This window comes from Notamacropus eugenii, chromosome 2 (genome assembly GCF_028372415.1).
Source record: "Notamacropus eugenii isolate mMacEug1 chromosome 2, mMacEug1.pri_v2, whole genome shotgun sequence".
Taxonomy (NCBI): Eukaryota; Metazoa; Chordata; class Mammalia; order Diprotodontia; family Macropodidae; genus Notamacropus; species Notamacropus eugenii.
The window spans coordinates 10,976,388-11,000,102 of record NC_092873.1 but is presented as its reverse complement, the minus strand read 5'-3'; the positions used below and the strand labels follow the sequence as shown (position 1 = coordinate 11,000,102).

The window sequence follows — 23,715 nt, the reverse complement described above, 5'->3', positions numbered from 1 at the left end:
GTGTGGTTCTCATTGTGGCTTTGAGCAAAGCACATCATTCATGTGAAGTGCTTTTACCAAGCCTGACATGCGTACCAGTACCTACGTTCCTTCCCCCGAGTTAAACAATGAGAGGAAGGAAAATTCAAACGTTTCTTGTAGATGTCCTCTTCTTTCTAAAGGTTGGTGCATAGAAATGAGGCAGTTAACTTTTCTGAAAAACGGAATGGGAAACCATTAATGTGGCTATCAAGTACAAAAAAGTATCCATTCCTCCCCGCTCATTCCATTCCCTTCCATGTGAGTCTCACCTATAATATTTTAGTCCCTAGATAACTTTTGAGGTGATACAATTATGCTAAAAAAACAGGCAATGGGAAATCAGGCTGAATGTTTGAGCAAGTAGAAAGATTTCATTTGACCCATGCTAAATGAAGGTTGAGTAGAATAATCAAAAGAGCTTTCTCGTGTCAGGAGCCAAGTGTCAATCTTTGTCCCTAGAAACGACTAACGTTAGGAGCTTGGGTAACTCAACTAACCTCTTTGGAGTTTCGTTTTTCTCATGTGCAACATGCGGGAATTTTGTTAAATAACATCTAAGATATTAATACCGCAAATCTATGAAAATTATGAATATGTTGATGAAATTAAATTGCATGCAGAACTATAATGACTTTTGATGTGAATTTTGACATGATATTTATTTCATATGAGCTAATTCTGCTTTCTGAAATCAGCAATAGAAATAATTTGGACATATATCTCTCAGGCCAGAGAAAGAAATCTTCAGCGAGAAGTTCCTGTTTCTGGCAACTACCAAGCCATGAGAATAGTTTCGCAACAAGTTACATCATTTTATCGAAGGAATTATGAAGAGAAGGAAAAACTACCGAAGCAAGTAGATGAAACTAAAAGTAAAGTATGTATGCAAAAAGATCAATAATTTGTTCCTGATGAATGGAAATTGTGTGCAGTGTGACATTTCCCTTTTTCTCGTCAACAGTATAAATTTTCTGAACGCTCTGTCTGTCAATTAAGTCGAATTAAATTAGACCTACAAACTCCACAATGTGTGCACACGAATTTCAATACAAATATTCACTCATGATGTCCTTGACAATTTGGTTTATCTGTCTTTACAGAAAGAGTGAGGTGTTTTCCCAAGGACCCATAATGCCTAAATCATTTCTATGATTCCTTATGTTTAGAAAGACCTTTACCATTATTTTCTCTTTTAATCCCGAAGCAATACTGTGAAGTAGAAATTACTTGTTTACTTACGTTGAAACTTCTCCTTGAACAACAGGAAAAGGTTGTCTCTTCACAATTTGTAAATATGTAAATTGTACCTGCAAAATGCAATTGAGAATTCAAGTAATGAGATGGATGATTTCATTAATATCCTCTAACTTCATCGATCTGATCTCACCATGTAGATTTCTGGCTCCATACCTTCTTCACACTCTTCTTCTGGCTTACACACAGTTACACGTCCTCATCCGCACTACCCGTCAAAAACCTATCGACTCTTTACCTCCAGCATGCTTGTGCCTTCCAAAAGCATGATTCGTTTGCCATAAGGCCATTGGGACTTATCACCCATATGGATTTCTGAATCTCCTGAAATCCACTTTTCATTTGATATGACCTCATTGGGTATTTATTGCTTTATGCTGTTCACATCTGTTAACAAACTATTACTTCCGTGTTCTACCTCTTGTTTGCCCAACTATCATAGATTTCCTTGAGGACAGTGATCATTTAGACTACGTTATTTTTGATAGAACGTTGTTTTCAAAGCATGCTGTCATGAGAAGTAATTGTTATTATTTTTTCAGTACAAGTAGTACTAGTAGTAGTTCTAGTACTAGTAGTTCTAGTGATAGTAGTACTTGTAGTGGTAGCACTAGCAGTAGAAAAACAGGAACAAGGAAACTCAATGTTTTCTGTTGATTTTGCCAGGAGTTGCAACTTTACCTAAAATTAAATTTGTTCTAAGGTAATGGTTGGGCTAGAGTACTTTGAGTTTCTGTAGTCTGATTTTATATAAAGTTTCAATTTCCCAGACGCCAAAAGTAGAAATTCAATACGAAAGTATTGTAGTTTCTGTGATCATTCTTCGAAATTATTAAAATGAAAGTGCAGTTAAGCGTACAATAGCATGACAGTTAAATTCTTCTAGCCCCTTCCCTTTAATACTATCAAATAGCCTTCTCCATTGTCAGTTGCTTTCCCACATTTCCATGTATTTCTGCATGCTATTCATCATGGTGGAAGGCACAAAGTATAGTAAGGGAGATTTCTGAGATTCTTCCAACCGCAATTTCACCCTGGTAGTCACCATAACTTGAAAAGTAAGTAAGTAACTCTGCCAAAGCAGGTTAAAAAAGAACTTTGGATGATGAGATATTTCTCCACTTAGACGTATGTTGGGGGAATTAGCGAGAGAAATTTGGGTCTGGGGTTAGAAAAATCTGACTTCAAATGTGTCCGGAGATTCTGTCTGTGTGATCCTAGGCAAGTCACTTAGTTTTTCTCAGTTTCCTCAGCCACAAAATGGGGATAATACTAGTACATACTTCTCAGGGTTGTTGTGAGAATCAAATGAGATCATTATTGTAAATCTCTTATGTTTATGGCCTTTATTGTTGGCACATATTGGACACGTAGGAAATGCTAGTTTCCCTGCTCCAAAAGCATAAAGACCAACGTCCACTATATATAAATAATACTGCCTCCCACATTTGGATAATCATCTCCTAATATTGCAAAAGAGTTTTCTTAACCTGGCCAATTTCAGTGTACTCAGCTTAGTTAAGAAACTATTATGAATTCCAATCTCATTCTTCTGAAAATGACTTTTCTTTTCAATGTCCATGCTTGAGAAATTTTTCAAGGTGTCAGAAATGAGCACTGGAATGAAATAAGTTCTGTTTCCCAAGTAACGCCCCTATCACTTCTTGTCTTCATTTCTCTCAACTTCTTTCTGAAAGACTTGGATTAAAATATGAACCTTCATAAGCTTTTGGCTTCAGGTTGCAGTCAAGAAACGAGGTGTGAACTGACTCCTGGAAGGTATACCAAGCAAGCAGTAACTTAGAGTCCATCGTTGGCAGCAAGAAGTAGGTCATTTTATTGGCATTCTGGCCAAACTGGCACCATTTCTTGTGTAATTTCCCTGATCGTGTAAGTTTTCAGTATGTAAGAATTTAGTGAAATTACAGTTTCTTCCTTGTTCAAACGTTATTTCATCAACTAGTGAATACTGTCTATGTGAACAACACTGTGATAGATCCTGAGCAGGATAAAAGACTGTGTGTCAGACGTGCACTGTCTCCTTGAAGAATTTTCACTCTCTGTGGAAGTTAACACAAAATAGAGAAACTTCATTTATAACAAACGGTAGAATTTAAACAACTACGAAGTGAGCGATTTTCCAGTAAGCATTTACAAAAGGGAGATATCACTAAAGTTGCACGTTAGAGCAGATGGTAGTAATCCATTTATGCTTTTCCTAATGCAAACATTACTTGATGCAAATTTTTGAGTTAGCAGCCCTACTGGAAGAACAATTGCTGAAAACCTACCTATTGTATATCTATATCTATCTATCTATCTGTCTATCTGTCTGTCTGTCTATCTATCTATCTATCTATCTATCTATCTATCTATCTATCTATCATCTATCTATCTATCTATCTATCATCTATCTATCTATCTATCTATCTATCTATCTATCTATCTATCTATCTATCATCTATCTATCTATCTATCTATCTATATATCTATATATGTATCTATCTATATTAACATGTACATTTATATTTATATATTTATTTATATTGATATATTTGTTCCTGTGTGCATGTGTATATGCACACACAAAAATATACATGTACACATACGTTGATACATGCACATATATGTGTGTGTTTTTACAAATATGTGTCTGAAGTTTGTTAAAACTCTGCATCTAAGGGTGACTTTTCCAAGATTTTGTGTTCTGCTTCAGTCATTGCCATCCAGTTGGCTTTCGACAAATGATTTTCTGTCTTTAGGCTTCTGGTTCTTGATTTGTAAAATGAAGTACTAACTCATCAGTAGTGTCCATTATTGCTCGAACAATCTATAGTTTTACGTGCGTGAAGTGCACTTCTGTTACACAATTAGCAATATGAAGGAATATAAATATTTCCCTCACAAGGGTGGTGCAAATTTTAGGTGAGATGATGTACTGAAAGTCCTTTCCAAAAACCTTGACATGTCTCAGATAGAATCATCAGTGTGAGACAGAATGTATGGAGAAAAGGAAACCAAATCTACTGAAAGACAGACAGCTTTGTGAGTTCAAAAATGGTGTCCAAATCTTCTGGTTGATGAAGCAGTTTTCAGCCGTATTCTTTCAGCAAATTGATAGAAATGGGAAAGAGGTGAAAGTCCCTCAGTTAACTTTTTCTTTAAATACACTATGCTTCTTGGCCCCTTGGCGTTTCCTTTGAATTTTTAAGGAAATATCCGAATAAGTCATTTTATTTTGAATAACATTTTCTTTTCTTTCCCTTATGTTTAGGTTCCTGTTAGGAATGTAAAGGAAAAATATTTGCAGGAGAAAAAGGACATCATACAGTATGAAGTTGCCATGCACAAAGTGGAATTAAAAACAGTAAAAATTAAGAATCAGCAAACCAGAAAGCACCACAGAGAAGAAACTGAAGCTTTGAAAGAGAAGAATGAGGAGCTTCAACAGGAATTACAGTGGAATAGAGAAGCATTAAGAAAAATCCGATTTCAATACAGTGGCCAAGTAAAGGTTCTGAAAGCTGAGAATGCAGCGCTGAACTCTCAATTGGAGAATGCAAAAGAAAACACAGAGAGACTAGAGAGCGAAATTGAATCATATAGGTCTCGTCTGATGTCTGTTATTGACGATTATAAGCAAAGTGAGGCGTCCAAACTAGCCCTTGAACATTCCTTTCAGGAAGCAAGAGATGAGTGGCTTCATGTACAGGACAAGTTAAACAGTGACTTGTCTAGTTTAAGAGAGAACCTTGCTTTCCTTTCTGAAGAACTCTCTCAGGCTGAAAGTGGAGCCAAGAGTTTAGAAAATGAGCTAGACCATGTTCATGAATCCCTCAGAGAAAAGACATATATTGTAGAAAACACACAGAGAGAACTGAACCATGCTGAAGAGAAGGCAAAGGAACTTGAAGAAACAAATCGAGTGTTAAAGGAAAAACTCAACAGATGTAGTTTGGAAAATGAATCTCTCCAAGAAAGGTTACGGCAAATCCAGAGTGAAAATATGGTGCTTCAGCAAGCGCTTGAAGACACACAGAAGAAAGTCACGATGAAAGAAAAGCAACTGAGTGATGCTCAGGTACAGTTTATTGATCTCTTCAAAAAACTTTATACTGATAGTGAAAAACAAGTTCTTCTAGTAGAAGACAGCAAGAAAGTGTTAGTCAGTGAATGTAACCACTTAGGAGAACAAATGTGTAAATATGAAATTGAGAAGGCTGAAAGAGGGTTCGGTCATTAAATGTCATACTTGGATAACGATATAGCTTTTTGAAATGAAAGTCAAAGTAATTTTAATCAAGATAATTTAGAAATTTGAATTCTCAACAGGCTGGTGAGGTTATCAACTTTCATTGGGGAAATGCTGATATGTAAGAATTGAGAATGAGAATCCATAATATGCTAAATAGAACAAGTAATGTCATGATTTTTAAGATAATATGAATGCAATAATAATTAAACATACTGTAATAAAAAGTAAGCAATGAAATTAAGAAATGAAAATAATGTGATACATAAAAATAATAACATAAAAACGAAATAAAAATAAAAATAAAAAAATGCTTTTTACCTTAAGAAGACTCAGAGTCCATGACATTTTGGTTTCATAAATATTTGTAGGGGAAATCGCTGCCTCATAAATGCAGATAATTTTTTCCATTTTAATAATTTTCCTAATATCCCATTTGAACTCTGAAATGGAATAAATTATTTCAAATGCTGAAGTTGAAGAGAGATCTTACACAAAAATGCTAGGAATTATATAACAGTTGAAAGGTAAAATTTCTTGTTTGATTCTGTGGAATATTCCCATTAGACATCTCATTAGCATTTAAACATATTCCACAATATGATTAGTTTCAATTCAGACTCCTCTCAACTACCTTTTGATGCATTAACAACTGGATTATATTTGTAGTGAAATTCCGTAGTCTAGACACTATTTTTCTTTCCAAGTGAGGACAGCAATTCTATTCCAAAAGATCATTTTTCTGCATTAAACGTTAACTTTTTGGGTTAATAATCTTATTTTTTAATTGTGCTTCACTAGTAATATTTTAATGTCAGTATTTTTTTATTGTTTTACGAATAATTCTTGCTCGATGTGCAAAATTGCAAGTTCTGGAATCACGGCCGTTTAGTTGTTGAATAAGAATAACTTTACACAGTCTAATACCAGCTCTCATTTTCTGTGATTTTTCATATATACAATGAGTGTCCATTATACCATATATTGTACTGAGAAATAATTCATCTAAAAAAGTTGAAAATTTTATCTTATCCTTCCAAAGCAGAATTTAGTAACCTTATGGGAATTCAGTACATTGTGCCCATTTTACTGTCTCAACTTTACATTGTCTCCTTTTAGCCTTATGTTTTCTTCAAAATAACTTCCCAGACTTTAGTTACAGTTAGTTTCACAAATTCCTTCATCGTGCCTAATTAGAGAAAAAATTTTGATCTCTTTTGATTTTTGCTTCATTTGGTATTCATAACTTATGCAATAATTTGCGTTGCACTATGATGAAATTAGAGATGAATTTTTGCAGTGTATCAGTCTATACACACATGACTTTGCATCTTGCGTGTATATGTACACATACACATATGAGAATGGATGAATACGTCTGTATGTACAAATCGCTGAACTTGCAACGTGCTGTGTATAGATTAGTGGGAGAACTAGCACATTCTTTCATAGTTTCCTTTTTTTTGTCGATTGACTGAAACCAGGAGTGTAATTCCTATCTGAACAGGAACAGGAATTCTTTGAAGGCTTAGCAAAGACTCTTGAAGATGTGAACAGTGCCTAGTGACCATATTTGTTGTTTTCATTTTGGCTTTGAGCAAAACAAATCATTCATATCAAACGCTTTTACCAAGCCTGACATGCGTACCGGTACCTACGTTCCTTCTCCCCAGTTAAACAATGAGAGGAAGGAAAATTCAAACGTTTCTTGTAGATGTCCTCCTCTTTCTAAATGTTGGTGCATAGAAATGAGGCAGTTAATTTCTCTGAAAAAAGGAATGGGAAACGATTAATGTGTCTATCAAGTACAAAAAAGTATACATTCCTCCCCCCTCATTCCAGTATTTTCCATGTGAATTTCACCTATAATATTTCAGTCCCTAGATAGCTTTTGAGGGGCTGTAATTATTCTCAAAAAGGAGTCAATGGGGACACCAGGCTGAATGTTCTGATATCTCAGGATTATACTGAGCAAGTGGAAAGTGCGCATTTGATCCATGCTAAATGAAGGTTGAGTAGAATAATCAAAAGAGCTTTCTTGTGTCAGGAGCCAAGTGTCAATCTTTTTCCCTAGAAACGACTAACGTTAGGACCTTGGGTAACTCAACTAACCTCTTTGGAGTTTCGTTTTTCTCATGTGCCACATGCGGGAATTTTGTTAAATACCATCTAAGATATTTATATCTCAAATCTATGAAAATTATGAATATGTTGATGAAATTAAATTGCATGCAGAACTATAATGACTTTTGATTTGAATTTTGAAACTATATTTATTTTATATGAGCTAATATTGCTTTCTGAAATCAGCAATAGAAATAATTTGAACACATATCTATCAGGCCAGAGAAAGACATCTTCAGCGAGAAGTTCCTGTTTCCGGCAACTATCAATCCATGAGAATAGTTTCACAACAAGTTACATCATTTTATCGAAGGAATTATGAAGAGAAGGAAAAACTACTGAAGCAAGTAGACGAAACCAAAAGTAAAGTATGTATGCAAAAAGATCAATAATTTGTTCCTGATGAATGGAAATTGTGTGCAGTGTGACATTTCCCTTTTGCTCGTCAACAGTATAAATTTTCTGAACGCTCTGTCTGTCATTTAAGTTGAATTAAAGTTAGACCTACAACCGCCACAATTTGTGCACATGAATTTCAATACTAATATTCACTCATGATGTCGTTGACAATTTGGTTTATCTGTCCTTACACAAAGAATGAGTGTTTTTCCAAGGACCCATAATGCCTAAATCATTTCTATGATTCTTTATGTTTAGAAAGACCTTTACCATCATTTTCTCATTTAATCCCCAAACAATGCTGTGAAGTAAAAATTATTTGTATACTTCCATTGAAACTTCTCCTTGAATAACAGGAAAAGGTTGTTTCTTCACAATTCCTAAATATGTAAATTGTACCTGCAAAATACAATTGAGAATTAAAGTAATGAGATGGATGATTTCATTAATATCTTCTAACTTCAGCAATCAGATCTCACCATGTGCATATCTAGCTCCATACCTTCTTCACTTCTTGCTCAGTTACACGTTCTCATCTGCACTCCCCATCAAAAACCTATCTACTCTTCATCTCCAACAGGCTTGTGCATTCCAAACGCACGATATTTTTGCCATAATGCCATTGGGACTTTTCACCCCTAAGGATTTCTGAATCTCCTGAAATCCGCTTTTCATCTGATACCACCTAATTACCTAATACCGAATTGGGTATGTAAGTGAGCATTTATTGCTTTATGGTTTTCACATCTGTTGACAAACTATCACTTCCCTTTTCTAACTGTTTTTTGCCCAACTGTAATAAAGTTTCTTGAGGACAGAACAATGGATACTTCATTCTTTCTCGGTAGAACTTTGCTTTCAAAGCACACTGTCAGTAGAGGCAATTGTTATGATTGTTGTAGTACAAGTAGTACTAGTTGTAGTTCCAGTACTATTAGTTCTAGTGATAGGAGTACTTGTAGTAGTAGTCCTAGTAGTAGGAAAACAGGAACAAGGAAACTAAATGTTTATTTGTTGATTTTGCCAGCAGTTGAAAATGGTTGGACTAAAATACTTGAAGATGTTCTAGTCTGATTTTTATAAATTTTGAATTCTCCAGACCACAAAGAGCAAAGTAGAAATTGAAAACAAAATTATTTTTCAGTTGCTCGTATTATTCTCAGAAATTTTTTAAATGAAGGTACAGTTAAGCGTACAATAGCATGACAGTCAAATTCTTCTAACCTGTTCCCTTTAATGCTAGCAAATACCTTTCTCCATTGTCAGTTGCTTTCCCACATTTCCAAGTATTTAGGTATGGATTCATCATTGTAGAAGGCACAATCTATAGTAAGAGGTATTTCGGATACTCTTGAAAACAAATTTCACCCTAGTCGTCATCATAAATTGCATAGTAAGTACGTATCTCTTCCAAAGCAGGCAAAAAAAGAACTTTTGATGATGGGATATTTCTCCACTTAGACGTATGTTGGGGGAATTAGGGATAGAAATTTGCGTCTGGGGTTAGAAAGATTTGACTTCAAATGTGTCCACAGATTCTATCTGTGTGATCCTAGGCAAGTCACTTAATTCTTCTCCCTTTCCTTAGCCACAAAATGGGGATTATAATAGCACATACTTCTCAGTGTTGTTGGAAGAATCAAATGAGATAATGATTGTAAATCTCTTAAGGTTATGGCCTTTGTTCTTGGCACGTATTAGATACTTAAGAAATATTAGTTTCCCTGCTCCAAGGACATAAAGATCATTGTCCATTTTATACAAATAATACTACATCCCAAATTTTGATAAGCATCTCCAAATATTGCAAAAGACTTTTCTTAACCTGGCTAATTTCAGTAGACTTGGCTTAGTTAAGAAACTATTATGAGTTCCAGTCTCATTCTTCTGAAAATTACTTTTCTTTTGAATTTGTATTCTTGAGAAATTTTTCAAGGTGTCAGAAATCAGCACTGGAATGAAATAAGTTTTGTTTCCCAAGTAGCTCCCCTATCACTCCTTGTCTTCCTTTCCCTCACCTTCTTTCTGGAAGACCTGGATTAAAATATTAACCGTCAAAAGCTTTTTGCATCAGGATGCAGTCAAGAAACTAGGTGTGAACTGACTCCTGGAAGTTACAGCAAGGAAGCAGTAATTTAGAATCCATCTTTGGTAGGAAGAGGTAGGTCAATTAATTGGCATTCTGGCCAAACTGGCACTATGTCTTGTCTAATTTCCCTGATCGCGCAAGTTTTCACTATGGAAGATTTCAGTGAAATTACAGTTTCTCCCTTGTTCAAATGTTATTTCATCAATTAGTGAATAATAATTATGTGAACAACACTGTGATAGACCCTGAGAAGTATACGAAGACTGTGTGTGAGACACGCACTGTCTTCTTGAAGAATTTTCACTCTCTCTGGGAAGTCAATACAAAAGAGAGAAAGTTCATTTGTAGCAAAAAGTAGAATTTAAACAACTACTAAGTGAACGATATTCCTGTAAGTATTTATGAAAGAAGATATCAGTACAGGTGGAAATTAGAGCAGATGGTATTAATCCATTCATGTTTTTATTAATGAGAACATTACTCGATGCAAATTGGTTGAGTTAGCAGCCCTAGTGGAAGAACAATTGCTGAATACCTACGTATTATACATATATATATGTATATATATATATATATATGTATATATATTTATACGTATGTATGTACATTTATATATTTATTTATATTGATATATCTGTTCCTGTGTGGATGTGTATATGTACACACAAAATTATACATGTACACATATGGAATTACACACACATGTGTGTGTTCATATAATTATATGTCTGAAATCTGGTAAAACTGTCAATCTAAGGGGGACTTTTCCAAGATTTTGTGTTCTGCTTCAGTCCATTGCCATCCACACGACTTTCAGCAAATGGTTTTCTGTCGTTAGGCTTCTGGTTCTTGAATTATAAAATGATGTACTAACTCATCAGTAGTGTCCCCTTTTGCTCTAATAATCTATAGTTTCAAATTCGTGAACTGCACTTCTTTTCCACACTTAGCAATATAAATAAATATAAGTATTTCCCTCATAAAGGTTGTGCAAATTGTAGGTGAGATCATGTATTGAAAGTACTTTCCAGAGACCTTGAAATGTCTGAAATAGAATCAGCAGTGTGAGATAAAATGTATGGAGAAAAGGAAATCAAATATACTGAAAGAAAGACAGCTTTGTCGGTCCAAAAACGCGTTCCAAATCTTCGATTTATGATGCAGTTTTAAGTCCTGTTCTTTGCGCAAATTAACAGAATGGGAAATAGGTGAAACTCCCTCAGTTAACTTTTCCTCTGAAGACACTATGCTTCTTGGACCTTTGGCGTTTATTTTGAATTTTTATGGAAATATCAGAATTTATAATTTTATTTTGAATAACATTTTTTTCTTTTTCTTATCTTTAGGTTCCTCTTAGGAACGAAAAGGAAAAATACCTGCAGAAAAAAAAGGAAATCATACAGTATGAAGTTGCCATGCACCAAATGGAATTACACACAGTAAAAAGTAAGGATAAGCGCACCAGAAAGCACCACACAGAAGAAACTGAAGCGTTGAAAGAAAAGATTGAAGAGCTTCAACAGAAATTACAATTAAATAAAGAAGCGTTAAGAAAAATCGGATTTCAGTGCCGTCGACGAATAATCGTTCTGAAAGCTCAGAATGCCATGCTGAACTCTAAACTGCAGAATGCAGAACAAAACATTGAGAAACTAGAGGACGATGGGGCATCATACGCGTCCAGGTTGATCAAAATCGTTGGCAAATATGAGTTATCAAAATTAGCCCTTGAGGATTCCTTTGAGGGTAAAAGAGATGAGTGGCTTCATTTAAAGGACAAACTAAACCATGACTTGTGTAGTCTAAGAGAGGATAACGGTGTCCTTTCTGAAAAACTCTCTAAGACTGCAAGTAGAGCCAAGAGTTTAGAAAATGAGCTAGACCATGTCCATGAATCCCTCAGAGAGAAGACATACATTTTAGAAAACACACAGAGAGAACTGAAGCATGCTGAACAGAAGGCAGAGGAACTTGAAGAACCAAATCAAGTGTTAAAGGAAAAAGTCAAGAGATATAGTTTGGAAAATGAATCTCTCCAAGAAAGATTAGGCCAAATCCAGAGTGAAAATATGGTGCTGCAGCAAGAGCTTGAAGACACACAGAAGAAAATCATAATTCAAGAAAAGCAAATGAGTGATGCCCAGGTGCAATTTATTGATCTCTTCAACAAAGTTTATGCTGATATTGATAAACAAGCTCTTATAGTAGAAGAGAGCAATAAAGTATTAGTTAATGTGTGAATGGAACCACTTCAGAGAGCAAACGTGGAAATATGAAAATGAGAAGGCCGCAAGAGGGTTCGCTTTTGAAGTATTTTGCTTGGATAAGTTTTAGTCGTTTTGAAATGAAATTCAATTTAATTTTTATCAAGATATCTTAGGAATTTGAATATTCGACAGGCTGGTGATGCTATTATCTTTCATTGTACAAATTCTGATATATAAGAATTGAGAGTGAGAATCCATGATATGATAAATAGAACAAGTAATATAATAATTTTTAAGATCAAATGAATATAAAAATGAAAATAACATGTACTGTAATACAATATAAGTAATAAAGCAAACAATCGAAAGCAATTTTAAACATAAAAATAATAATATAAAAGCTAAAAGTATAAAAATAATTTACAAATTCTTCTTTTAGGTAACGACACATTTTGCTTCAAGAAATCATGCAGTCCATGACATTTGGCTTAATAAATATTTGTATAGGAAATCTCTAGTATCCAAATAAAGATAAATTTTTATTTCATTAATTTTTCTATTATTCCATTTGAATACTGAAATATCACAAATTTTTTCAAATGCTGCAATTTAAGAAAAGTCTTCCAACATAATGCTAGGAACAATATTACAGTTGAAGTATAAAATCTCTTTTGAGATAACTGTGCAATATGCCCTTTACGAGTTTCATTAAAATTTAAACATACTCATCTGTCTAACTAGTTTCAATTTAGACACTTTTGAACTAATTTTTGAAACATTAACGATTGGATTCTATTTGTAGTGAAATTCCGTAGTCGAGCCACTACTTTTCTTTGAAATTTAGGACAGTGCTTCTATTCAGAAACATTATGATTCTTCATTAAGCGTTAATTTTTCAGTTACTAATCTTATTTTTTAATTGTACTCCACTATTTTTTCATCTCTTTTTTTATTTTTTTTTTTTGTGGTTGGACTAACAAGTCTTGCTCAGTTTCCAAAGTTGCCGGTTCTGGAATCACTCCTTTTAGTTCCTTAATATGAATAATTTATACAGTCTAATAGCAGATCACATTATCTGTGATTTTTCATATATGCAGTGAGGGTCGATTCTACCACGTATTGTCCTGGGTAATGATTTCATCTAAAAAATTTAAAATTTTATCTAGTCATTCCATAATAGAGTACAGTTTACTTGTAGAAATTCAGTGAATTGAGCCAATTTTACTTTCTGAACTTTACATTGTCTTCTCTTAGCCTTATGTTTTCTTCAAAAAATTTGGCGTGACTCTACTAAAATTGACTTTTACAAAGTACTTCATCTTGTCTAATTAGAAAAAAAACATTTGGCTTCTTTTGATTTTTGGCTTCATTTGGTTTTCATAATTTATGTAATAATTCCCCTTGCTCTGTAGTGAAAGAGGAGAAGAATTGTTGCAGTATATCATTCTATACACATACAGTTATGTTTTTCTGTGTGGATATCTACATATACATATATGTGAACGGATGAATACGTCTGTATGTCCAAAACTCTGTACTTCTAACATGCTATGTACACATAGCGTGTAGAACTAGCATATTTTCCATAGTTTCCTGTTTCTTCTCCATTGACTGAAACCAGGAGTGTAACTCTTATCTGAACAGAGAAAGCAACTTCCTTGAAGGCTTAGCAAGACTGTTGAAGATGTGAATAATACCTAGCTCCCATATTTGTTGTTGACATTTTGACTTTGGGCATGTTAAGTGCTTTTACCAAGCCTGACAAGCATATCAGTGCCTATGTTCATTCTCCAGCGTAAACCATGAGAGGAAAGAAAGCAAAACCTTTTCTTGTAGATGTCTTTCTTCTACGGACTGGCACACAGAAATAAGGTAGTCAACTTTTCCGAAAAATGGAATGGGAAACCTTTACATTTTCTACCAAGCATAAGAAAGTGTACGTTCTTCCCTCCTCTTTCCTTTACTTTGCGTGGGAATTTCACGTAAAATGTTTTAGTGCCTAGATAGCTTTGGAGGTGGTGTCATTCTTGTCAATTAAGACGTAATGGGGAAAGCAGGCTGACTGTACTGATTTCTGAGGAGTATTCTGAGGGAGTAGAAAGATCTCATTTGCTCCATGCTAAATGGAAGTTGAGTGATATGATCTAAACAACTTTGCTGTCTCAGGAGCCAAGTTTTAATCTTTTTCTTTCTAAACGTCTACCTTTAGGACCTTGGTTACTCATTTAACCTCTTTGGAGTTTAGTTTTTCTCACCTGCAAAATGAGGTTGTTTCCTTAATCCCTAAGAGATTTCTGTCTTTCAATCTTTGATAATTATGAACATACTGAAGAAATTAAGTTGTATGCAAAATTATATAGACTTTTGATTTGAATTTTAAAATTATATTTATTTTATACGAGCTAATGTTGCTTTATGAAATCTGTAATATTAGTAATTTGGACATATTTCTATCAGGCTAGAGTAAGAAATCTTCAGCGAGAGCCACCTGTTTCCTGCAATTATCAGTCCCTGACAGGAGTTTCACAACAAGTCACATCATTTAAGGAAATTGATTATGAAGATAAGGAAAAACTACAGAAGGAAGTAGATGAAACCAAAAGTCAAGTACGTATGCAAAAAGATCAGTAATTTGTTCTGGAAACAAATGAGTGGAAAGTATATTCAGTGTGACATTTCACATTTTTAAGCAATATATTTAGTTTTAATATTCTCCAATCACTACGACAAAACTTAGATTTTTTTCCCTCCCCAAGAGCCATACAATTCTATATAGAATCTACATATACATTCCTACTGAGTACATTTTCACTGTAGTCATGCTGTGTAGAGGAATTAAATAGATGGGAGAAATCATATAACAAACCAAAATATAACACACACACACACACACTCACACACACACAGAAATGATCTGTTAAATTCTGCGATTGAATTCCATAGTTCTTTCCCTGCATGTGGAAAGCATTTTGCCTTAGGGCATCATTGGGAATTTTTTTTTTTTCTATGAATATCGAAGTCTACCAGAAAAAGCTCTTGCACACTTTGGTGGTTGCTGTGCACAAAGTTCTCCTGGTGCTGCTCCTCTTGCTCAGCATCAAACCATGTAAATATTTTCAGGCTTCTCTGAAGTCATCTTGCTCATCATTTCTTATAGCGCAATAGTATTCCATTACATTCAGATACCATAATGTCTTCAGCCATTCCTCAATTGATGGGCATCCCCTTGATTTCCAGTTTTTGGCCACTACAAAGAGTGATGCTGTAAATATTTTTGTTCATGTGGGGTCCTTTCTCATTTTTATTATCTCTTGGGGATACAGTCATATTGCTGTATATTGCTGGGTGAAGGGGTATGCACATTTTTGTAGCCCTTTCGGCACAGTTCCAAAGCGCTGTCCAGAATGGGTGGATGAACTCACAGCTCCACAAACAATGAATTAGTGTTCCAACTCTCCCACATCCTCGCCAACATTTATTATTTTCCTGTTCTGTCATGTTTGCCAATCTAATAGGTGTGTTGTGGTACCTCAGAGTTGTTTTGATTTGCATCTCTAATCAAAAGTGGCTGAGAGCATTTCTTCTATGATTATAGGTATCTTTAATTTCTTCCTCTGAAAATTGTTTGTTCATATCCTTTTACCATTTATTAATTGGGGAATGACTTGTATTCTGGTACATTTGACTCAGTTCTCTATATACTCTAGAAATGAGGCCTTTGTCCCCAACATTAACTGTCAAAATTCTTTCCCAATGTACTACATCCCTCTGAATCCTGATTGCATTGGGTCTAGTTGTGCAAAAACTTTTCAGTTTAGTGCAATCACAATTATTCACCTTTCCCTTCATAATGCTTACTGTCTTTTCTTTAGTCAAAAACTCTTCCCTTCTCCATAAATCTGATAAATACACTATTCCTTCCTCCTTCACTTTGTCCATGATATCAATCTTTATCCCTAGATGATGTACCCATTCATTCTTGTGCATGGTGTCATGAATTGGTCTATGCTTAGTTTCCACCACATTGTTATCCAGTTTTCCCCGCAATTTTCTCGAACAGTGAGTTCTTATCCCAGAAGGTAGGGGTCCTTGAGTTTATCAACCCAGAGACTGCTATATTCATTGCCTGCTATCTCTTGAGTACCTAGCCCATTCCACTTCTCTACCCTTCTCTTTCTTAGCTACTACCAAGTGGTTTGGGGAATTGCTGCTTTCTCATTTTACCAGTTTTGTCAATTTTCTGAACACTGTGTCTGTAATTTCCGTTGACTTAGAATTACTCCTCCAACTTCCACAATCTGTACACGTAAATTTTAATACTTATATTCACTCTTTCTGTGGTTGACCATTTGGTTTATCTGTCCTTATGCAAAGAGTGAGGTGTTTGTCCCAGGACCAATAATAGCTCAATCATTCCTATCATACTTGATTTTTAGAAACACCTTGACCTTCATTTTCTCATTTAATCCCCCAAACAGCACTGTCAAGTACAAATTCTTTGTTTCTTTCTGTTCAAACTCCTCCTTGAATAACAAGAAAATGTTATTTCTTCACATTTTGTACATATAGAAATTGTACATGGAAAGGATAAATTGGAGTTGAAGTAATTAGATGGATGCTTTCATTAATATTCCCTAACTTAATCAATCTGATCTCACCCTGTGGATTTCCACCTCCATACCTCCATCTTGTTTAGTTACTCTTCTTGTTTAGTTACACTTCCTCATCTGTGCTACCTATTCAAAACCTTTCTACTCTTCACATTCAAGATGTTTTTGAATTACAAAAGTATGATTCTTTTCTCATAATGCTTTTTGGGCTTTTCACCCCTGTTGATTCCTGAATCTCCTCAAATCCACTTTTCATCTGATACCACAAAATCTGGTATTTAATTACAGATAGATTGTCCTATGGTGATCGCATTTCTTATCAAACTATCAATTGCTTTATCTCATTGTTTTTTACCCAATTATAATGGAGTTCCTTGAGGACAGGGAGTATTCATGCTTCCTTATTTTCCATAGAAATTCCTTTTCCCAGGATGTTGGCAGTAGAGTAATTGTTATTATTGTAGTAGCAAAAGTAGTAGTAGTAGTTGTAATAGATTTGGTAGTAGTACTTCTAGTAGAAGTAGTAGTGGTACTGGTAATAATAGTAGTATTACTAGTGGAAAAACAAGAAGGACAAAACTCTATATTCATTTCTTGGCTTTGCCTAGGTTGAAAATGGAGTTAAAATGAAAATTGGCTCAAGGTGATATTTGGACGAAAGCACCTTGAGTTTGTCTATTCTGGTTTTTTATATATTTTCGGTTTCCCAGAGCCTCCAATGGCCACATATAAATTCAGTAAAAAAAAATATTGTTGTTATTATTATTAGAAATTATTAAAATGAAGGGGAGGTTACGCATAGAATACCAACACAATCAAATTCCCCTAACGGGTTTCCATTATTAGGTCAAGTGCCTTTCTCCTTTTTCATTTGCTTTCCCATATTTATATCTAGTTGTGTGTGCTATTCATCATTATGCCTGCCAAAAAGTATAGAAGTGGATATTTCTGACATTCCTCAAACATATTTTCAAATTAGTACCCATCATAAGTGGTAAAGCAAGGGAAATCTAAGCCAAAGTGATCAAAAAGAGAATTTTGTATGATGAGATGTTTCTCAACTTGAAGGGGATTGGCAGCAATTATGGATAAAATCTTGAGCCTGGGCTGAGAAAGATCTGATTACAGATATAGCCTCAGATGCTCTTGGTGTGATCTTAGGCAAGTCACTTAATCTTTTCAGTATTCTCAAACATGAAATGGGGTTGATAATAGCACCTACCTCCCAGGGTTGTTGTGAGAATCAAATGAGATGATAATTGCAAATCACTCAACTTTATGGCCTTTGTTCCTTGCACACGTTAGACACTGACTAAATGCTAGTTTCTCTACACTGAAAACAAAAGACCATTGTCATTTTCATACAAATAACCACTGCCTCCCCAATTTTCATATCTACCTCCTAATTTTTCAAAAGCCTTATTTTGAACTCGTTAATTTCCGTATACTTCCCTTAGCTATGACATTATTACAAGGTCCAATCTCATTCTTAGAAAAACTTCTTTACTCTGGCATTTGACCCTTGAGACATTTTTCTAGGTTTCAGAACGCAGTACGAGAGTGAAACAACTTTTTTTTTCCCAATTAACTCCCCTATCCCTCATTGTCTTCATTTCGCTCACATTGTTTGTGGAACACATCGATTGAAATATTACCCTTCCAAACCTTTTAGTTTCAGGCTGCAGTCCAGAAACTAGGTGTGGACTGAGACCTTGAAGGTAAAGTAAGGAAGAAAAAAGTCAGAGTCCCTCTTTGTCAGTACGAATTACCTCATGTAATTGGTATTCAGTGCAAACTAGCACCCATTTCTAATCTAATTTCCCAGATCATCCAAGTTTTCGCTCTGTAAAAATTAGTCAAATTACAATTTCTTCCTTGTTCAAAATTTACCTCATCAACTAGTGAAAATCCATATGTGAATTCCACTATGAGAGGTTCTGAGCAGGTAGCAAAAGCTATGTGTAAGACATGCACTCTCTCCTTGAAGAATTTTCAGTCTCTCTAGCATTCCAATGCCAAATAGAGGAATTTCATGTTTAATACAATGTAGCATATAAACAACTACTAAGTGCATGGTAAACATGTAAGCATTTATGAAAAGGAGAGATCACTATAGGTGGAGGTTAGAGCAGATGGTATTATCCAGTCCTGTTCTCAGTACAAGAAGTTCCCAGAGCAAATTTGCTGAGGTAGCAACTCTAGTGGAAGAAAAATTGCCGAATATCTGAATTTTATATATGCGTACACACATCTATACATCTGTTCATATGTATATTAATTATTGATAGCATATATAGGAGGGTGAACTTTCAAAATTTTGCGTCCTGGCTCAGCCTCTTGGCATACAACTTGTTTTTATGAATGTTTTTCTCTCTCAAACCTTGGATTCTTCATTTATAAAAAAATCTGTACTAACTCATGACTTGTCCATTTTTGCTCTGCTTATAGTTCTAAATGAGTATAGTGCAGTTGATTATCCTGAAAATATTTAGTGAATTCCTGATAGGTCCCTATACAATATATCACCAGTAGACACTGAAATAATAAAGAACTAAAATGAGAGGTGATTCTCAATGTAGGCATTAACCCGAATAGCATACTCACTCAATGCTGCAGACAAAAATCTCAAAGAATGTAGTGAAGGCAAGGTTCATTGAAGCAAAATAGTAAGGAAAGCATTGAAGAAAAGTGAGAACTTTGAGTTGCCTTCGAGATTTGGGAAGGGATCAGCAGTACAGGAGAGCAATGGAGTCCAATAGGCTAAGAAAGTGATGGATTAGTAGGATAGGGAGCGATAGGAAAATACGAAAAGCATAGGAGTGTGAGGAGGGGAGCCGTAAAGCAATTAGAATTAAAAGTTGGAAAAATGTGATGAAGTGAGATATAAGAGAAAAGAAGACGGAGAATTTAAGCCTCAATCTGATAGCCCATAGAAGTTCCTGTACATGGCAGTAACATGATCTCAACGATGTTTGATAGTACTTGGCTTAGCATTTTGTAGGAAAGATTGGTGTGCGGGCAAAATTAGAACAGAAAGACTCTGTAGCCCTTTTGTTTTTAATTAAACTGTATGCAACTGATTTAACACCAGTGTGATTGCTTCCTCCTTTGTAAAATGAGAAGGTGGGATTAAATGCTCACCTCCCTCACTCTTTGATCCTCGGCTTGAAGTCATGATCCAGGACCAAAGGGGTCTCCATGAGATAGAAGAGGAAAGAGAAACAGGGTGAAAGGATAATTTATAGGGAAAATAAATTACCAATCACAGAAGAGAAAGAGGATCTATGTTTCAGTGAAGTCAGAGACTAAGAAGAAAAGTTTTTGGATACCAGTATGACTTCTACCTCTTGAGAATGCAGTTGTAGTAGACTAGTAAGGAGGGAATAACTGATTTTATGGCAATGAAGAAAGGCACTATGTTTTAGGAATAGAGATCTTGCCTCAGACGTATGCATAGGTTGAAATCCCAATGTTGACACAAATGGCTTCATGATCCTGGGCCAGTTTTGCATAATTTTGGTGCCCTAAGTTATTCAGTAAAACTCTGAGAGTTGCAGATTCTGAGACGTCGGTTGAGGGCAGGACCTCTTTGTACTGATACGTTATAAACGTTATGACTGGGCATTTCCTATACCAATTAAGTCACAGATAAATAGAAAATAAATAAGGGAAGAGTTACAGATAAATAGATGAATGAAATGGAAATAGGAAGTGAAGAAATTGCAGCTGTGGTAAAAATTCATTGGAGAAATGTGGAAGCAAAGAGGAGAAATAGCAGTGAGTCTACAATACAATCATGCAGTATTCACCACAATGAGCAGGCTTCTGTCTTTCTTTGCAAGAGAGTAAAGAGCACCTGGCTCATAATCTGGAACAACAGATAACCACTCAAAGAGAAAAAGAAAACGTCAATTTACTCACGTTGCATCTCTCTTATTTCAGTACAAAGAGATTAGCAGAACTGTTTTACACCCTTACTTACAAAGACATACATTGTCATTTCAACATAGGAATGTGTGGAACATGGGTCAGGTGTGCCAACGCAAAGGGGAAGTGGAGCTGAACGGATAATTATCATGGGCTCTAGAGAAATAGGAAAGGCCAATGTTCCTCCAAGGTGTGGTGTGTTGGGAAACTTGGCCCACTTTCTATTCATTCCTATTCATTTCAATCATTTCTAAATTTATGAATATTGTCAGTAAAAGTAATACCTATATTGAATCAAATCAGAACTTTCATTGATTTAAATTTCAAAAGAAAAGAAATAGTTTGTAGTGAAATCACAGGAAAGGTATGTCATGTCAAGGAAGATCAATCATTTTCAAATCTTTCCATATTTGTTTTGGTTTAACAATCTATGCTTAAATTGATATTTACAGTTGCAGCTAGAGTTAATGAAGAGAATCAATTTGAGAAATGCCAGTTCAATTGTGATATTTTTCATTGTAAAATTTTTTTAAAGCTTCGTATTGAAAGGGAAAAATTCACGAGACTCAATGAGTGGAAGCAATGTCTGGAAGATTCTCTAGAACTACAAATGAAGAGAAATGATGAATTAGAGGAAGATTTAAATCGGTAAGACCCCTTTTGGCAGGCCTTTCAAAGGAAACATTAAGTAAGCAAGGATTTCACTCTTTTGTTAAATACTGAGTACAAATTCATTTTGTATATTAACACTTAAAGAATTCCACCATGGATGATTCTAAGTGAACAAAGGGTTTTTTTTTTTTATTTTCATTTTCTTCACTAACCTACCGCTGACAAATATACCTTGTGTCCTGCATCTCTGAAGCTATAGTAAAATGCTGCATAGCACCTGTACCTTAAAGTATGTTTGGTGGAATGATACTATACAGCATTTGACAGTCGCTTGTTCTGTATACTATTTCTGGACACAAATGCTTCTCTAAGGTAAATTTCTATGTTTTCTGTCCTAATTTATTTCCTTCATTATTTATCTAATTTGTTCAATTGTCATTCAGTCAAAAAGTATTATCAAACATCCATTCTATATAAAATACTGTGCTGGTCCTGGAGTGACAGGGGTCCATTACTAATGTGCAGTCCCTGCTTTGACAGTGAGTGATTGTAGGCTATTCAAAGAGGTAATGTAGGGACCCAAATAAGCTGTGCAAATGAGAATGTATTAAGTGCTTTAGAATGGTCGAAATGAAATGCAGTCAGAGACTGAAGGAGTAAAAGGCATCTTCTAATTTTGTGGGATCAGCCAAACTAAGTTAAGTATATGACTTTTGAGCTAGACCCCACAGCATTTCTTGACCTGGGATATAAGGCTCTTCACGATGTGCCGGCAGCGTGCCTTTTCTCTCTTCAATTATATTATTCTGTCTTCTATACTTTACACTCCTGTTCAACTGGACTATTCTCTGTGCTTCAAAACATGCCTTGGGCTTTCCCAAATCTGTCCTGTGCCTGTGATATTTACCCATGGTATCTACACTCATCCTCACCCAAATGCAGTTCCTCACTGAGGCCTACTCTGATCTCTGTTTTTGGTAATGAATGACCTTCCCCATCAGAGTTGACATTGAAATTTCGATTACACTCCCCTAAAGCTCTTACACGTGGTTGTATATTGTCATTATCTGCACATTTATTTCATATCCCACTTGGATGAGAGCATCGACCATAGTCTGTCTAAATTCTGTATTCTGTCACACTTTTGAAAGGTAAGCATTTAATGCTTTCAAATTGCATTGTAACTGAATTCCAGTGGATGACTTCTAATTGAATGTGGCAAGAAGTTATCACCGCTGAGGTATCAGATCTTCTTACCACAGGAGAGAGGTTGCCGTATTAGTGGGAGAGGAGAATCTCCAAATGGTCCTGCATTTTCCAGGACTTTAATTTAGCAGTGTTATGATAGAATTAGTTTTTGCGGGGCTTTTATTGAACTGCTTTTAAGAGTACTACCTCTGAGTGGGAGGGAGAAATGCCTCCCCTGTTCCACAAAGTCAGTTTGCAAAGGAGCGTTTGAGATCCATCTGATTTTTCAAGTTAGAGACTACCTGTAATTCCATCCACTAAAGCAACATTTTAAATGCAACTTGGTATTCCAATAGCATTAAATGAGATCATTTGTGTTTTGTAGCCTAGGACCTTTAAACACTTGCCCAGCCAATTTACATGGATCGACAATGAAAATAACGAAGAAACAACACAGCACTGTAAAACTTTTTTTATTCAAAATGAATTTCCTTATCCTTTAATTGTTGTATTATATTATTTGGAAGGCATCCTTCGTTCTACAAATATGACAGCATAACGAGAAATCATGTGGGCAGTGTTCTAAAATGAAGTGACATTAATGTAGAGCTGATGACGAATATATATCTTTTGAAAGAGAGATGAAATCATTGGTGAGGCTACTGTTTCTCTGGTTTTATTTCCCAAAATATCGTCAGATGTGTTGAGTAATGACAACAACTCTTTTTATATTTATTTTCTTCTCTATGATTGAGGATAATTTAAGGTAGTGGTTCAAAAATTACCCTTTTGAAATGTATAATATGTAAGCTATGAAGACATTGACTTAATTATTCTGTTCATTGTCACAGATGTTTCAACGCGTTGCAAACAGCCATGACGGCATTAAAAGAATATGAAAATGGAGATGTTGTTGACCAGGGTGGGAGTGAAGTGAACTCATTCTGAAATGGATAGAGAAATTAATGCTTTAAAAAATCAGGTAATTCTGAATATTGAATTGTGTCAAATGACTTCCCTTGATATACCTTT

The 23,715-nt window shown here is 35.1% G+C and overlaps 1 protein-coding gene across 1 annotated transcript; it reads left to right on the top strand.

Annotated features, from left to right (window-relative positions):
• Window positions 1–67: 67 nt before the first annotated feature.
• Window positions 68–21,574, top strand: LOC140522494 (uncharacterized). Its single transcript, XM_072637919.1, has 7 exons — window positions 68–161; window positions 717–898; window positions 4,550–5,356; window positions 7,870–8,019; window positions 11,486–12,283; window positions 14,804–14,953; window positions 21,419–21,574. Exons 1-7 carry the CDS (start codon window positions 68–70, stop codon window positions 21,533–21,535), a joined length of 2,298 nt encoding a protein of 765 aa, XP_072494020.1. The 3' UTR covers window positions 21,536–21,574.
• The last annotated feature ends 2,141 nt before the right edge of the window (window positions 21,575–23,715 follow it).